We start from the raw sequence: 18999 nt of genomic DNA, 5'->3' as shown, positions 1-18999 counted from the left end.
AGGGCCGTCTCACGCACAGAATATTCGGCACGTCTCGGTGTTGGACGGGCCGTTTCCATAGAGCGGTCCTTCCACTACTTCATGACCCTCTGATAGTGTCATATTTCACCTCTCTTCTCCAGAGGAGTGAGACTCCCCGGGGGCACTAAGCTGCAGCCTCGGGTACCCGGTGGTCACCTCTTATTCTTTACCTGGGGACACACCTGGGGACACCACGCCCTCCACAGGGGAGAGAGTGCAAGGACAGGCAGAGGAGACGTCACATCACTCAGGACTTTGTACAGGACGGTCACCATCCAGAACCCCCCAATGAGGAAGAGGAGCTGCCTGGGAGCTCTGCTGATCTGCCTCCTGCTGCAGGTAAGTGGTGACCCCCCATATCCCATCAAAGGAAAATGAAGACTACACCATGCACCACACACAGCCGGGGTCCCCGGGCACATAATATTGGGTGGACACCAAACTACAGCCCAAAGGGACAACCTACCTATAACCCAGGGGACACCTACAGTACCTACTCAACTGTTACCTACTGACCTATGGGCACCTACCCTTCTCTAAATTACCTATTGCCCTATGGGCACCTACCCGTCCCTATATTACCTATTGCCCTATGGGCACCTACCCTTCTCTAAATTACCTATTGCCCTATGGGAACCTACCCGTCTCTATATTACTTACTATCCTATGGACACATACCCTTTTCTATATTACCTATTGCCCTATGGGCACCTACCCTTCTCTAAATTACCTATTGCCCTATGGGAACCTACCCGTGTCTATATTACCTATTGCCCTATGGGAACCTACCCGTGTCTATATTACCTATTGCCCTATGGGAACCTACCCGTCTCTATATTACCTATTGCCCTATGGGCACCCACCATCTCTATATTACCTATTGCCCTATGGGCACCTACCCGTCTCTATATTACCTATTGCCCTATGGGCACCTACCCGTCTCTATATTACCTATTGCCCTATGGGCACCTACCCGTCTCTATATTACCTATTGCCCTATGGAAACCTACCCGTGTCTATATTACCTATTGCCCTATGGCAACCTACCCGTGTCTATATTACCTATTGCCCTATGGGAACCTACCCGTGTCTATATTACCTATTGCCCTATGGGAACCTACCCTTCTCTAAATTACCTATTGCCCTATGGAAACCTACCCGTGTCTATATTACCTATTGCCCTATGGGAACCTACCCGTGTCTATATTACCTATTGCCCTATGGGAACCTACCCATCTCTATATTACCTATTGCCCTATGGGCACCTACCCTTCTCTAAATTACCTATTGCCCTATGGGCACCTACCCGTCTCTATATTACCTATTGCCCTATGGGAACCTACCCGTCTCTATACTACCTACTATCCTATGGGCACCTACCCTTCTCTATATTACCTAACGTCACCTATCTTATCTACTTCCCTATGGACACCTACAATACCTACTCAACTATTACCTACTACCTTATAAACACCTACCCTTCTCTTTATTAACCACTGCCCTATGGTCACCTACCCTTTTCTATATATTCTACTGCCCTATAGACACCTACCCTCCTCTATATTACCTCCTGCTGTATGTACACCTGATATACTGTGTGGACACCTCACTAGAACCACTTACTACTCTGGAAACCTACCACACTCCACAGACACTCAGCACCCAGCACATTATTAATACTTCATAGACACTTACCTATCCTACTGACTATATAATATGTTCCTTTCTTTATGTTTTATACATGAAGACTGATTTGTAGGGGAAGTTTTAGTGTAAAAACCTCTGAGAATTGCTTTGCCAGATATTATATATATATACAGATCCCTTCTATCTATATATATATATATACAGTGGGGATGGAAAGTTTGGGCACCCCAGGTAAAAATTTGTATTAATGTGCATAACGAAGCCGAGGAAAGATGGAAAAATCTCCAAAAGGCATCAAATTACAGATTAGACATTCTTATAATATGTCAGAAAAAGTTACATTTTATTTCCATCATTTACACTTTCAAAGTTACAGAAAACAAAAAAATGGCGTGTGGAAAAGTTTGGGCGCCCTGCAGAGTTCATATCTTGTACCGCCCCCTTTGGCTTGTAAACGCTTTTTGTAGCCAGCCAAGAGTCTTTCCGTTCTTGTTTGAGGGGTCTTTCCCATTCTTCCTTACAAAAGTCTTCCAGTTCTGTGAGATCTCTGGGCTGTCTGTCACGCACGGCTCTTTTAAGGTCTATCCATAGATTTTCAATGATGTTGAGGTCAGGAGATTGTGAAGGCCATGGCAAAACCTTCAGTTTCCGCCTCTTGATGTAATCCCTCCCCCGTGGATTCTGAGGTGTGTTTAGGATCATTATCCATTTGTAGAAGCCATCCTCTCTTTAACTTCAGCTTTTTCACAGATGGCATCAAGTTACCGTCCAAAATTTGCTGAAATTTTATTGGATCCATTTTTCCTTCTACTGGTGAAATGTTCCCTGTGCCACTGGCTGCAATACAACCCCAAAGCATGATTGATCCACCCCCATGCTTCACAGTTGGACAGAGGTTCTTTTCATAAAATTCTGTCCCTTTTCTTCTCCCAATGTACCTTTGCTCATTCCGGCCAAAAAGTTCTATTTTAACCTCATCGGGCCACAGAACTTGTTTCCAAAATGCATCAGGCCTGTCTATATGTTCATTTGCAAAGTCCAAACGCTGATTTTTGTGGTGAGGACGTAGAAGAGGTTTTCTTCTGATGACTCTTCCATGAAGACCATATTTGTACAAGTATCTCTTTATAGTGGAATAGTGTACCACAACTCCAGTGTCTGCCAGATCTTTCTGGAGGGATGAATAGTGTACCACAACTCCAGTGTCTGCCAGATCTTTCTGGAGGGATCGCGCCGTCACACGTGGGTTTTGCTTTTCTCACAATCCTGCGAGCCGTTCTGTCTGATATTTTTCTTGCTCTTCCAGATCTTGCTTTACCTTCCACTGTTCCTGATGACTGCCATTTATTCATTACATTCCGAGGAACAGAGGATATTGACATCTGAAAACGCTTTGCTATCTTCTTATCGCTTCTCCAGCTTTGTGAGCGACAACTATTTTCACTTTTCTAGACAACTGCTTGGAAGAAGCCATGGTGCTGATTGTTGGGGGAGGGTCAGATGAGTGACATCACCTGGTCTTCCCAGACGATCATTGAAAACAATCCATGACACGGGCAGGTCTCAGCTTTGCAAAGGGGGCGGGGCATGCTGGAAATTCTGCAGGGTGCCCAAACTTTTCCACACGCCATTTTTTGTTTTCTGTGATTATGAAAGTGTAAATGGTGGAAATAAAATATAACTTTTTCTGACATATTATAAGAATGTCTAATCTGTAATTTGATGCCTTTTGGAGATTTTTCCATCTTTCCTTGGCTTTGTCATGCACATTAATACAAATTTTTACCTGGGGTGCCCAAACTTTCCATCCCCACTATATACTGTATACACAGTACGGTGGTGATAGGAGTAACAGTCACCTGATTGGTAGGTTGGCTCCTGGTGGGAAGGATCGGGGATGTTGATTGGGATGATTCTTCCAGATGGGGGACAATTCCAGGAATAGGTCAGTCGGGTGCGAAGTCACAGAAACCAATCAGATTCATTCTCTTGTTTTTAATAATAATCTGTAAATCCGCGTTGTTATATAGAATCTCTGTCCATAGAGGAAGCTGCAAACGTTGGTAAATTCCGCCATTCTATGCAGCTTTTGTCCGCACCATCCGGCTCAAGAAGTAAGGTGGAACTCTGCCCAGAACAACTTAGCAAGGAAAACATCCATTCCACATGAAGAATTCTGCTACCAGCATCAGTGTCTGCTGTAATTTGCCTCCAGCGTTGCTCCTGTTACTTTTTGCTGGAGGCGGCCATTTTGCTGAAGCCCAGAGCCCCCGAGCAGCAGTAAATCAAAAACTCGATTTACAATTTGAATCGATTTTTTTTTTTATGATGGACACCATGCCAGTCCTGAGAAGCTGCGGGCAGGAGTTTTTAGGCAAGGCCGCGGTTTGGGCCTAGTCCGCGACGGCCGGCCTTGTGGCCCTTTCCTGGGATCTCGGCGGATTGACTTCTCCCCTGCACACCCCGGAGAGGCCACCAAGGCAGGAGGAACACAGGAGGGTCGTTTGTGAGGGTCTGTACCCGGTAATAGGAGGATTCTTAGCGCCAGTCCTGGGGGGGGGGGGGGGGGGGGGGATTTTTTAGGACAATATGAATCGATTTGACCTACCAACTCGATTTTTAAATCAAAGCGATTTTTTTCCCAGCCCTAGTAGCACGTCATTGTTGTATGACCTAAACAAAGAAAAATAGATATTCTTTTTCAATTCTAACTCTGATCAAGAACAATGATGTACAAATCCATTATACATTTGCTTTAACATTGTATGAGGATGTCACGCCTCTGTGGCGTTGGTGTGGCTAGATACACCCCAGATGTCTCTTTAGATACCCTCCAGATGTCTCTTTAGATACCCTCCAGATGTCTCTTTAGATACACCCCAGATGTCTCTTTAGATACACCCCCCAGATGTCTCTTTAGATACCCTCCAGATGTCTCTTTAGATACCCTCCAGATGTCTCTTTAGATACACCCCAGATGTCTCTTTAGATACACCCCAGATGTCTCTTTAGATACCCCCAGATGTCTCTTTAGATACACCCCAGATGTCTCTTTAGATACACCCCAGATGTCTCTTTAGATACCCTCCAGATGTCTCTTTAGATATATCCTCCAGATGTCTCTTTAGATACCCCCCAGATGTCTCTTTAGATATCCCCCAGATGTCTCTTTAGATACACCCCAGATGTCTCTTTAGATACACCCCAGATGTCTCTTTATAAACCCTCCAGATGTCTCTTTAGATTCACCCCAGATGTCTCTTTAGATACCCTCCAGATGTCTCTTTAGATACACCCCAGATGTCTCTTTAGATACCCCCCAAATGTCTCTTTAGATACGCCCCAGATGTCTCTTTAGATACGCCCCAGATGTCTCTTTAGATACACCCCAGATGTCTCTTTAGATACCCCCCAGATGTCTCTTTATAAACCCTCCAGATGTCTCTTTAGATACGCCCCAGATGTCTCTTTAGATACGCCCCAGATGTCTCTTTAGATACCCTCCAGATGTCTCTTTAGATACATCCCAGATGTCTCTTTAGATCCACTCCAGATGTCTCTTTAGATACACCCCAGATGTCTCTTTAGATACACCCCAGATGTCTCTTTAGATACACTCTAGATGTCTCTTTATAAACCCTCCAGATGTCTCTTTAGATTCACCCCAGATGTCTCTTTAGATACCCCCAGATGTCTCTTTAGATACACCCCAGATGTCTCTTTAGATACACTCTAGATGTCTCTTTATAAACCCTCCAGATGTCTCTTTAGATTCACCCCAGATGTCTCTTTAGATACCCCCAGATGTCTCTTTAGATACACCCAAGATGTCTCTTTAGATACACCCCAGATGTCTCTTTAGATACCCTCCAGATGTCTCTTTAGATATACCCCAGATGTCTCTTTAGATATACCCCAGATGTCTCTTTAGATACGCCCCAGATGTCTCTTTAGATACACCCCAGATGTCTCTTTGGATATACCCCAGATGTCTCTTTAGATACACCCCAGATGTCTCTTTAGATACACCCCAGATGTCTCTTTAGATACCCTCCAGATGTGTCTTTAGATACACCCCAGATGTCTCTTTAGATAGACCCCAGATGTCTCTTTAGATACCCTCCAGATGTCTCTTTAGATACATCCCAGATGTCTCTTTAGATACACTTCAGATGTCTCTTTAGATACACCCCAGATGTCTCTTTAGATACACCCCAGATGTCTCTTTAGATACACTCTAGATGTCTCTTTATAAACCCTCCAGATGTCTCTTTAGATTCACCCCGATGTCTCTTTAGATACCCCCAGATGTCTCTTTAGATACACCCCAGATGTATCTTTAGATACCCCCAGATGTCTCTTTAGATACCCCCAGATGTCTCTTTAGATACACCCCAGATGTCTCTTTAGATACCCCCAGATGTCTTTTTATAAACCCTCCAGATGTCTCTTTAGATACCCCCCAGATGTCTCTTTAGATACACCCCAGATGTCTCTTTAGATACCCCCCAGATGTCTATTTAGATACCCCCCAGATGTCTCTTTAGATACCCCCCAGACGTCTCTTTAGATACACCCCAGATGTCTCTTTAGACACCCTCCATGTCCATCTAATGATGAACGTTCTCTTCTGTAGACCAACCAATGTTTTCTCTTTCCCTGCGGCAGATTACGGGAGGATTGGCGGAATGGGACATTTGTCGCTATGATTTTGCTGATAAGGAATATAATTTCTCGGTGCCCCGATCTCTGGACCCCGGCACGGTGGTGGGAAAAGGTAAGAGTACCGCTCGTGGTTTCTCTATAACCCGGATGGGGTGACGCCGGGAAGCTCCTGGGACACGGATAATTCCGGCTTTCCTTCTCCTATCTTTTCTTGTTGGAAGGCTGTAGACGGAGATCAGGAGGAGGGCTGAGTGGGGGGCTCTATAACCTCTTCTATGACTGGGGGGCTCTATAATCTCTTCTATGACTGGGGGGCTCTATAACCTCTTCAGGAGGAGGGCTGAGTGGGGGGCTCTCTCTTCAGGAGGAGGGCTGACTGGGGGGCTCTATAACCTCTTCTATGACTGGGGGGCTCTATAATCTCTTCTATGACTGGGGGGCTCTATAACCTCTTCTATGACTGGGGGGCTCTATAACCTCTTCAGGAGGACGGTTTGTGTTCTGCCCTCACTATACGGCGCAAGGTTATTTTTTCAACTTTTATTGCAGGGAAGTTAAGAGTAAAAATAAAAGAAATAACATACAATGGGTATACACAATATACAAATACACGGTCCTGACACACTAGTCTAACTAGGGAAATATGAACATACCGGCGATGTTTCCATAAGGCTGACATTAGAATTGCAGATGAATAGGTGTGAAGTTCTCTGGATGAAGAAGGAAGATGGCCACTGGGGGGCGTCTCTCAGACCTCATGGTATAGTCCACAGGAATTATGGGAAGCATGGCAGTTTGCATTCTTGAAGCTGCAGATTTGTTCTCCTTCTTCATTGAATGTTATCAGAGAATGAAAAGGCTACAAAGTGGCCCTACAGGAATGAAAGGGCCGGGGCCTTCGGTCTTCCTGTAGTAGTGAATATTCACTGACAGTCAAACAAAAAATGCCTTTACTCAGGATAAAGAATAAAGTGTAAGAAAAGAAACAACACAACGGCCCCATAGTGTATCATTAATAAATAAATGACAATTTATTGAAAGATAAAAATTCACATGTGTAGGGAATGGCATAAGGGGGACTTGGGAGCCGGAGAACCACCAGGCTTGGCCACTGGCTGGGGATGAAGCGCGCCGAAGATGGAGGAAGCCGCTGTCACTGCAACTGCAATCGGTGACTGGAATCGTTGACATCATTGGAGACATGGGACGTGTTTCGAAGCTGCTTCGCTTCTTCATCAGCCGAAGAGGTTACTTACAGTGCCTTGAAAAAGTATTCATACCCCTTGAAATTCCCCACATGTTCTCAGGTGACAACCAAAAACGTAAATGTATTTTATTGGGATTTTATGTGAGAGACACAAAGTGTCACATAATTGTGAAGTGAAAGGAAAATGATACAAATAAATCTGTGAAAAGTGTGGGGGGGAGGGGCATTTGTATGGCGCCCCCTTTACTCTGATAACTAAAATCTAGAGGAACCAATCGCCTTCAGAAGTCACCTAATTAGTAAATAGAGTCCCCCTGTGTGTCATGTAATCTCAGTATAAATACAGCTGTTCTGTGAAGCCCTCAGAGGTTTGTTAGAGAACCTTAGTGAACAAACAGCATCATGAAGGCCGAGGAACACACCAGACAGGTCAGGGAAAAAGTTGTGGAGAAGTATAAAGCAGGGTTAGGTTGTAAAAAAATCTCCCAAGCTTTGAAGATCTCACGGAGCTTCTGTTCAATCCATCATCGGAAAATGGAAAGAGTAAGGCACAACCGCAAACCTACCAAGACATGGCCGTCCACCTAAACTGACCGGGCCGGGCAAGGAGAGCATTCATCAGAGAAGCAGCCAAGAGGCCCATGGTAACTCTGGAGGAGCTGCACAGCTCAGGGGGAAGAATCTGTCCACAGGACAACTATTAGTGGTCTCTCCACAAATCTGCCCTTTATGGAAGAGTGACAAGAAGAAAGACATTGGAGAAAGAAAGACAGAAGAAGTCCTGTTTGTAGTTTGTGAGAAGCCATGTGGGGGAGGGGACACAGCAAACATGTGGGGGAGGGGACATAGCAAACATGTGGGGGAGGGGATACAGCAAACATGTGGGGGAGGGGACATAGCAAACATGTGGGGGAGGGGATACAGCAAACATGTGGGGGAGGGGACACAGCAAACATGTGGGGGAGGGGACACAGCAAACATGTGGGGGAGGGGACACAGCAAACATGTGGGGGAGGGGACACAGCAAACATGTGGGGGAGGGGGACACAGCAAACATGTGGGGGAGGGGGACACAGCAAACATGTGGGGGAGGGGACACAGCAAACATGTGGGGGAGGAGACACAGCAAACATGTGGGGGAGGGGGACACAGCAAACATGTGGGGGAAGGTGCTCTGGTCACATGACACCAAAACGCTATGTGTGGGGGAAAACTAACACTGCACATCACCCTGAACACACCATCCCCACCGTGAAGCATGGTGGTGGCAGCATCATGTGGTGGGGATGCTTTTCTTCAGCAGGGACAGGGAAGCTGGTCAGAGTTGATGGGAAGATGGATGGAGACAAATACAGGACAATCTTAGAAGAAAAGACTTGAGACTGGGAGGGGGGGGGGGGTTCACCTTCCAGCAAGACAACGCCCCTAAAGTACAGCCAGAGCTACAATGGAATGGTTTACATCAAAGCCTATTCATGTGTTAGAATGGCCCAGTCACAGTCCAGACCTAAATCCCATTGAGAATCTGTGGCAAGACTTGAAAATTGCTGATCACAGACGCTCTCCATCCAATCTGACAGAGACAGAGATATTTTACAGAGAAGAAGAATGGAGGAGAAATGTCCCTCTCTAGATGTGCAAAGCTGGTAGAGACCCCCCAAAAAGACTTGTAGAGAAAGGGGGTCCTACAAAGTATTGACTCCGGGGGGCGCCATACAAATGCCCCTCCCCCCCACACTTTTCACATATTTATTTGTATCATTTTCTTCCACTTCACAATTATGTGACACTTTGTGTCTCTCACATAAAACCCCAATAAAATACATTTACGTTTTTGGTTGTCACCTGAGAACATGTGGGGAATGTCAAGGGGTATGAATACTTTTTCCAGGCTCTGTCCATAGAGGGGTATGAATACTTTTTCCAGGCTCTGTCCATAGAGGGGTATGAATACTTTTTCCAGGCACTGTACAGGGCTGCTTGAGCTGTATGGGAACCGTCTGCAAAGTATAAGTCTGGTATCTGAATATAACTGAACACGAGCTTTGTGGTGTTGGATGGTCGGTATTGTGTGTGAAAAATTGAGGTCATTTGTCTACTTCTTCTTCCCCCGGCATCTCGTCTGTTAGGAAATACTTCCTTTTTTTTCTGTAAATGGTGACTCCACTTTCATGGGGGGAATTTTTTTTTGAAAAAAAAAAATATCTAGCATATTCAATCACTACTCAATCATAGTGTAATATAAAGGGGTTGTAAAGGGAAAAGAATTCCCCCAAATATCTTCCTTTCCCTCAGTGCCGTCCTCCTTCACTTACCTCAGTGCAGTCCTCCTTCACTTCCCTCAGTGCATTCCTCCTTCACTTACCTCAGTGCCGTCCTCCTTCACTTACCTCAGTGCCGTCCTCCTTCACTTACCTCAGTGCCGTCCTCCTTCACTTACCTCAGTGCCGTCCTCCTTCACTTACCTCAGTGCCGTCCTCCTTCACTTACCTCAGTGCAGTCCTCCTTCATGTACCTCAGTGCCGTCCTCCTTCACTTACCTCAGTGCCGTCCTCCTTCACTTACCTCAGTGCCGTCCTCCTTCACTTACCTCAGTGCCGTCCTCCTTCACTTACCTCAGTGCAGTCCTCCTTCACTTCCCTCAGTGCCGTCCTCCTTCACTTCCCTCAGTGCAGTCCTCCTTCACTTACCTCAGTGCAGTCCTCCTTCACTTACCTCAGTGCCGTCCTCCTTCACTTCCCTCAGTGCCGTCCTCCTTCACTTCCCTCAGTGCAGTCCTCCTTCACTTACCTCAGTGCCGTCCTCCTTCACTTACCTCAGTGCCGTCCTCCTTCACTTACCTCAGTGCAGTCCTCCTTCACTTCCCTCAGTGCCGTCCTCCTTCCCTTACCTCAGTGCCGTCCTCCTTCACTTCCCTCAGTGCCGTCCTCCTTCACTTCCCTCAGTGCAGTCCTCCTTCACTTACCTCAGTGCCGTCCTCCTTCACTTACCTCAGTGCCGTCCTCCTTCACTTACCTCAGTGCCGTCCTCCTTCACTTCCCTCAGTGCCGTCCTCCTTCACTTACCTCAGTGCCGTCCTCCTTCACTTCCCTCAGTGCCGTCCTCCTTCACTTCCCTCAGTGCCGTCCTCCTTCACTTCCCTCAGTGCAGTCCTCCTTCACTTACCTCAGTGCCGTCCTCCTTCACTTACCTCAGTGCAGTCCTCCTTCACTTCCCTCAGTGCCGTCCTCCTTCACTTACCTCAGTGCCGTCCTCCTTCACTCACCTCAGTGCCGTCCTCCCTCACTTACCTCAGTGCCGTCCTCCTTCACTTACCTCAGTGCAGTCCTCCTTCACTCACCTCAGTGCCGTCCTCCTTCACTTACCTCAGTGCCGTCCTCCTTCACTCACCTCAGTGCCGTCCTCCTTCACTCACCTCTGTGCCGTCCTTCACTCACCTCGGTGCCGTCCTCCTTCACTCACCTCGGTGCCGTCCTCCTTCACTCACCTCGGTGCCGTCCTCCTTCACTCACCTCGGTGCCGTCCTCCTTCACTCACCTCGGTGCCGTCCTCCTTCACTCACCTCCGTGCTGTCCTCCTTCACTCACCTCCGTGCAGTCCTCCTTCACTTACCTCATCCTTCCATTTTGCTTTGAAATGTCCTTATTTCTTCTGAGAAATCCTCACTTCCTGTTCTTCTGTCTGTAACTCCACACAGTAATGCGAGGCTTTCTCCCTGGTGTGGAGTGTCGTGCTCGCCCCCCTCCCTTGGACTACAGGAGAGTCAGGACGCCCACTAACACACAGCTCCTTTCTCTATCTGCAACGTAGAGAGCGTCCTGACTCTCCTGTAGTCCAAGGGAGGGGGCGAGCACGACACTCCACACCAGGGAGAAAGCCTTGCATTACTGTGTGGAGTTACAGACAGAAGAACAGGAAGTGAGGATTTCTCAGAAGAAATAAGGACATTTAACAGCAAAATGGAAGGATGAGGTAAGTGAAGGAGGACGGCACTAAGGGAAAGGAAGCGATTTAGGGAAAAAAAGTTTTTTCCTTTACAACCCCTTTAATTTTATAAAAAAATACTTTTCCTTTACAATCTGCAGTCGCTGTAATTTTCTGTATAATGCAATATGGCCACCAGGAGGCGCTCTGTACACAGATGGTATACAGAACCCCGCCCCCAAGAGATGTCATTTCTTGCTTGTGTGATTGGCTCACTGAATTTCATCTGCACTAAGATACAAGTCAGATTTTGGGCATCCCCTGCAACAAGAATGTCATTTTTGGTGAGATCCTCCCAAAGGGAAATCATGTCTAAAGGGTTGAGAACAAACAATAAAGATGGAGGGTCTAAACAAAGCTAATGTGTTGCCAACCCCATCCTTTCATAACTTTCACAAGCTCCGTGTATATATACATCTCATGGGACTTTTATAGGGGTTGTAAAGGGTCGTGTTTTTTCACCTTAATGCATCCTATGCATCATCCTATGCCTTAAGGTGAAAAAACACCTGGCAATCACGGGGCCCCCCTGCCCCCCGTTTTACTTACCTGAGCCAGTTCCCCTGCTCGGCTCGCAGCCATTGGCTCCCGCTGCTGTCAATCAAATCCAATGACGCGGCCGCCGGGGGACAGGACCGAGTCATACACTCTGTGTCTTTGGACGCCAAATGCAGGACTCAGGAGCGCGCCCGCAGGGTAACCCCCTTGGGAGAGCGCTTCTCATAGGGGGTTATCTAAAGTGGGGAGGAGCCGAGAGCCACTGAGGGACCCCAGAAAACGACGTTCTGGGCCACACAGTGCAAAACGAGCTGCACACTGGAGGTAAGTATCACATTTTTGTTCTTTTAAATAAAAACCTTTAGTATCACTTTAAGGCAACATCTATGACACATAAAAATAATAATTACTGTATCTTTATTTATAAATCATAAAACGCATGTTAATAAAAATCCACGGCTGACATGTCATACATCCGATCAGGCAGTTCTTTATCACAGCCAAACCCAGTTATACCCGATATGGCTGTTGTGTGAATACTTCGATATATATGTCCCATAATAAGGGTAACCCAACTGACTTTTCTATCTCCCTCGGGGGAGAGTATTCCGGTCTGGAACAAAATTGTAACAAATAGTAACACATTTGTATTCCAATATCATATCTACAGTATGGCCCGGATTCACGTAGAGCGGCGCATCTTTAGACGTAAATCAGGGAGGCTAGAACAGTATTCACAAAGCACTCGCTCCCAAACTTGCGCCGGCGTAACGTAAATTGCCCGCCTAATTCAAAGTAGGAAGGTAGTGGGCGTGATCTATTAAAATGAAGCGTGACCCCATGTAAATGAAGGGCCGAACGAACGGCGCATGCACGCGCATGCTCAGAATTACGTTGCATATACTCCCTAAGATACGACGGCTCAATGCCTACGACGTGAACGTAACCTACGCCCAGCCCCATTCACGTACGACTTACGTAAACCACGTAAAATATGACGGCTGTTCCGACGTCCATACCTTTGCATGGGCTGCGCCTCCTATATGGTGGTTTATCTTTACGCCGGACGTACGCCTTACGTAAACGGCGTAGATTACAGCGATGGGCGCAAGTACGTTCGTGAATCGGCGTATCTCGGTCATTTGCATATTCGACGCGTAAATCAACGGAAGCGCCCCTTGCGGCCATCGTAAATATGCGCCCAAGATACGACGGCGTAGGAGACTTACGTCGGTCGAATGGAGCCGAAATTCAGGCGTATCTTGTTTCCTGAATACAGCGCATAGATACGACGGCGCATCTGTGAACTTACGCGGCGTATCAGAAGATACATCGGCGTAAGTCTTTCTGAATCCGGCTATATATCTATATACAATCATCTTACAGTTTTCAGCTGCAGAAAAATAAAGGCTCATAGGAGATAAGTAGTTAAACTCCATCAAAAGGGTTTTCTTTTTGTTTGTTTTGGATTTTTTTGGTCCCGTTGGGGAGATTGCTCTTCATTTCCTGTCCTGGGCATATGAAGAAAAGAGCAAATGTCCCCCTGAAGACCCCCCTGTAGTCCTGTTCTGGTGACACGTGTAATCATTTGGTCCCTTACCTCTCTGCTCTGGTGAATGTTGGAAGGCAACATGAGTTAATATAATATTTCTGGTTTCTACATATCTGTTTCCTATTCCATGGTTTTAAAGGATAAAGGTATTTCATTCCCTGGAGGACAGGCATATGGCCTCCAAGTTGTAAGTTAACCAATTGAGCCTCTAACTTTACATGACAATATTGGCTCCGATCTGTCTACGAGAGCTGTGCCTGCCAAGATAATTGATGACAAAGATCAAAGACCAACAAGCTCCTGGAGATGATATGGGCAATGCTGCCCACAGAGGCCAATTACGGCAGGACAGTCAGTAATATAATTTGTTGAGGAGAAATGCCCCAGGAACACTCCGATTCATCCGAAATCGAGTTGGACTGGCAATGGGAGGGGGTTTGGATGAGGTGTGACTGAGGTTTGTAAAAATGCCTCACAAAAGAGATCTAGCCCCTTGTCCCCTTTCCTGGCCTGCTTATGTGAGCCTCTTTTGCCATCCAGAGCCCAGATGATGTGTGATAAGTATCTTTGATGTTATTTTTGTTATATACTCTGCTGTTATACTTTACATTAGTGTTTGGTGTTGGCATATTCCTATTTTCTTGGGAAATAAATGTAAGATATTGTTTTACTATACTGATGTGTTTTTCTGTCATAGCTAACCTTATACCATTACGCTTATCTGAGTTTTTATAGACTAGCTAACTATGGGAATAGACAAGTTAATACATATATGCAAAAGATAGAGGGAATCCGTAATCACCTTTCGGGATAATAATTATATTTATTTATTGTATGTTTATTAGTTTGTATATTGCAGCATTTACTTCAGTGACATACAGGTCGGGGGGCGGGGTCTCTCTGGGTGGGGCACAGAAAGCAATGAAAACCTGACAGAGGTCTAACCCTTACCCCTCTCTATCAAAAAGTTGGGGGGAAAATTAGGCTTTAGATATAAAATTCCAGTTCTACACGATATTCATTGTAGTGAATGGAAGAATCTGAAGAGAAAATACAGAGTTGATTGGAAGTGATCGACGTGTCCTGGTGGGATGACCTCAATTCTCACCCCCCCCCCTCTTATCTTTCAGTGGACTTCATTACCTGCGGCCTGAAAACGAACGTTCGCTATGAATCCAAAGACTCTCACTTTGAGGTTCAGGCTGACGGCGCCATCGTAGTAAAGGAACATCTAAAGCTTCATGGACACCAAGAGTTCGGTGTTGTGGCATTGGAGGGGAATAATGTTCTCACTGAGACCACCGTGATACTGAGAAAACGCCACCCCCACCACAGACAGGTGAGTCTCCTGTATGCGGTGCAGGTAGGTCAGGCTCAGGGCTGCCAACCTCCCGCGGCATTTTTTACTGACAAAATATGGGCAATTTACAGGCAGAACACTTTTTTTACTGACAACCTGAAAAATTACAGAACTCCTATTGAAAACGAAATACAAGTTGTGTTCTCCCAGCCACCAAACCATGTGGTATGTGGCAGCTGACGACTCCACTAACTGTCCAGAATCGGTCCCAATCATGCGATCAATATAAGAGCCATAATGAGGTGATCACATGAAGTTTGAATGTAAACAAACCTTGGAGGCCACAGCCGTCACTGTACGTCACATTTAGGGCAACAATGGTGATGAAAGGGTTACATCCTCATTCCACCCAATACTGCTACGTGATTTACACAATTTATAAAAGCAAAAATGTTTGCGCTAAAGTGTCACTGAAGCAAAACTCTGCAAATATATCAATTGCAAATGGTAGCAGCACTCTCTAGATCACTACATATAATATGTACTAATCTTTAAATAAAAAAGCACAAAGGGCCAGATTCACGTAGGTGAGCGGCGGCGTAACGTATCGTAGATACGTTACACCGCCGCAAGTTTTTATCTCAAGTGCCTGATTCACAAAGCACTTGCGATGAAAACTACGCTGGCAGCCTCCGGCGCAAGGCGGGCCAATTCAAATGGGCGTGTGCCATTTAAATTAGGCGCGCTCCCGCGCCGGACCTGCCGCGCATGCTCCGTTTCGCAATTCCCGTCGTGCTTTGCACGCCGTGACGTCATTTTTTGGAACGGCGACGCGCGTAGCGTACTTCCGTATTCCTGGACGTGTTACGCAAACGACGTTAAATTTTAAATTTCGACGCGGGAACGACGGCCATACTTTAAACGGCAATACGATTGCTGACTAAAGTTAGGGCACCCAAAACGACGACTAACTTTGCGACGGGAAACTAGACTAGCGGCGACGTAGCGAACGCGAAAATCCGTCGTGGATCGCCGTAACTCCTAATTTGCATACCCGACGCTGGTTTACGACGCAAACTCCCCCCAGCGGCGACCGCGGTACTGCATCCTAAGATCCGAGAGTGTAAAACAATTACACCTGTCGGATCTTTTGGATATCAATGCTTAACCACGATTCTATGAATCAGTCGCATAGATAGAGACAGAGATACGGCGTTGTATCCCTTTTGTGAATCTGGCCCAAAGTTCCTTTAAATAAATAAATTCAAAAAGTGCAAAAAAGCAACTTGAAAGACTATAAACATGTGCTATCGTTTGAGATCACTAATAAGTGCAAATGAACAAATATAAATGATTATGTGTGCCAACGTTCTCATCAGACAATATATAGAATGTGCAACTCAGCAAAAGTCCAGACAGAGAAAATAATTGTGCAATGATTCTTAGTGAAATAAAATACACCATAGATTATACCGTATATATAAATAGCCAGATTCAGAGAGAGTTGTTTTTTTCCATGACATGAATAACGGTCGTGTGTACGCGGCATTAGAGCGACATTAGAATCATTGCACAATTCTTTCTCTGGCTGGACTTTTTTTTACATTTGCTGAGTTGCACATTCTATATAATGTCTGATTGAGAACGTTTAGTACACATAATTATTATATTTGTTCATTTGCACACATTAGTGATCTCAAACGATAGCACATGTTTATGTTTTTTTTTTTTTATTGCTTTTTTGCACTTATGAATTTATTAATTCATTTATTTATTTAAAGGGACCGTGTACTCGGCCCGGTGTTTGGCTCCACCACCTATTCTGTTCTTGAGTTGAGTGCAAGATTTATTTTTACTTTACACCACATATGATACACTAGAGAAATATTTTATCATATTGCGCTACCATAAATAAATGAAAGTGCAAGTGCTTAACCACAAATAAATCATGAGAAAGTTTTTTCCCCCAAAAAAGGGAAAGGAAAGGGGATAATTTGCGGTGCGTGTTTTAGTAAGATGACAGTGATGAGAAAACATAAATTCTTTGTTATAAAATTTACAAAAAATACTTTATTCATTTAGAGATACAAAATATACAATATACAAAAAAATCTTAAAAATAAGTGGACAAGCAGTTATTGAATTAATTCTGTGGGTAACAGGAAACATCATTCAGTTGAAAGAAAGATGCAACTGGAAAGGAAATCGCATGGACCCTACATGTTTCACGGACTTCCGCTTCTTCAGGGGAGGGAGCGATATCCAATCAGAATAAATAACTGAAAAAATATACAGAAATATTAACCAATGAAATATGATACACAATCAAAAATATTGAGTAACATAGATCTAGGATGGCACAAAATCATAAAATGGTTCCAGTGTTTTAAAACACACAAAATCTTACCCACAGGTTGCCCACAAACGATGAATGCCACAGGGTCTCGCCAAGTATGGACCGGTCATGGGCGTGTTCCTGCAGATAGCAGGAAAGATTTTATATTGGCCACAAAAGGACAGTCAATAGAAGGTAAATGTGTGAGTGGGAGATTAATATATATTTAGAAACAAAGACATAAATAGCTGTCCAAGAAGGATTGCTGAATAATATAATAATTATTAAAGAGTAGCCATAGTGTTCATTAGCATACAAATGGCCCTTGACAATGTTTGTTCCGATGAAAAAAGGCATATGATACTCACCTTATAGGTTGCACTGTGAAAGGCTAAATAGCCGGTAATATCAGCAGATAAAATGAACTTCAAGGTTAATTCAGAAGAACCGTGCAGGTTTCATAAATTAGCTGTTTAAAAAATATAGCAAATGGCTACAGTTACAAAAGGGTCCCCAGCCTCCAAACGGGACATCCATAGAAATAACCAAGACTAAACAAACAGATACAAATGTGTCAATGCAAACACATTGAACACAGATAAATCATGTATAGTACAGAATAAATATATTACAATAACACAAATCAATCAATAAATAGTGTACTATATAGAAAAGTCCCAAAATCATATACAAGTCCAATAAAACTCATCTGTAAATAAAGTGCTGAAAACAAAATCCAGATGAAAAAGTTTCCATACCCCAAGGAAACTTCCCAAGGGATCCAATGGATCAGCAAACCCTTCACCATTGTGAACACCAAGGCCACTCACCGGATCCTAATGCCGCCTTGAAAAACGTCAATTAAAATGACCGTGTGTGGGGGAAAACGTCGTTTTAGGTCTTGTGAAAAACGACAAAAAAAAAATTGAAGCATGCTTCAATTTTTTGTGTCATTTTTCAAAACATCGTTTTTTGTGTCAATTAAAATGATAGTGTGTGGGCTAAACGACGTTTAAAACGTCGTTTTTAAACCCGCGCATGCTCAGAAGCAAGTTATGAAGCAAGCTTCAATGGAAAAAGCGTAACCGCGCTTTGCTAGAGCATTTTGAAAAAACGATGGTGTGTAGGCAACGTCGTTTTTTAAAATTGAAGTTTCAAAAACGTCGTTTTATTTCATGATTTAAAACGTCGTTTTTTTTCATCACATAAAGTGATGGTGTGTACGCGGCATCAGAGTATAGGAGGTCTGACCGCATTTTAGGGAGAAATCCCAAAATAGATGTATGGAGGGGTCACTTCCCAACACACCAAGTGCTCCATGATGGAATGGATGAACAACAACACTCCGACCTAACGGATGGATGGAGAGTATGCGCTCGCTATCTCCACCTCTGCACTGCGCTTACACACAACGGTCCACCACAGAGCAAGCCAGCCATTGGTCATATCAGAATGATGCGCGCAAAAGGAAGGAGATCTCTGATGGTGCAGTATAACAGTAATGCCGAGTACACATGATCGAAAATTCTGACAACAAAACCGTGGATTTTTTTTCCGACGGAATGTTGGCTCAAACTTGTGTTGCGTACACACGGTCACACAAATGTTGCTCAGAAATTCCAATCGCCAAGAGCGCGGTGACGTACAACACTACGACGAGCCGAGAAAAATGAAGTACAATGATTCCGAGCATGCGTTGAATTTTTGTGAGTCAGAATTGGATACACACGATCGGAATTTCCGACAAGAACTTTTGCCGTCAGAAAAATTGGGAACCAGCTCTCAAACAT

At 44.8% G+C, this 18999-nt stretch overlaps 1 protein-coding gene across 1 annotated transcript in view; it reads left to right on the top strand.

Moving 5' to 3' along the window:
• The first annotated feature begins 225 nt into the window (after positions 1 to 225).
• Positions 226 to 18999, top strand: part of LOC120922023 (cadherin-1-like) — a 58699-nt gene continuing 39925 nt past the window's right edge. Inside the window, exons 1-3 of the mRNA XM_040334559.1 lie at positions 226 to 360; positions 6337 to 6445; positions 14705 to 14913. Coding sequence (XP_040190493.1) covers positions 310 to 360; positions 6337 to 6445; positions 14705 to 14913 — 369 coding nt within the window. The 5' untranslated portion in view covers positions 226 to 309. The remainder of the gene's footprint in view (positions 361 to 6336; positions 6446 to 14704; positions 14914 to 18999) is intronic.

Source organism: Rana temporaria, unplaced genomic scaffold (genome assembly GCF_905171775.1).
Source record: "Rana temporaria unplaced genomic scaffold, aRanTem1.1, whole genome shotgun sequence".
In the NCBI taxonomy this organism is placed as follows: domain Eukaryota; kingdom Metazoa; phylum Chordata; class Amphibia; order Anura; family Ranidae; genus Rana; species Rana temporaria.
The sequence above is the reverse complement of the archived record's forward strand: the minus strand, read 5'-3'. Positions and strand labels throughout refer to the sequence as shown.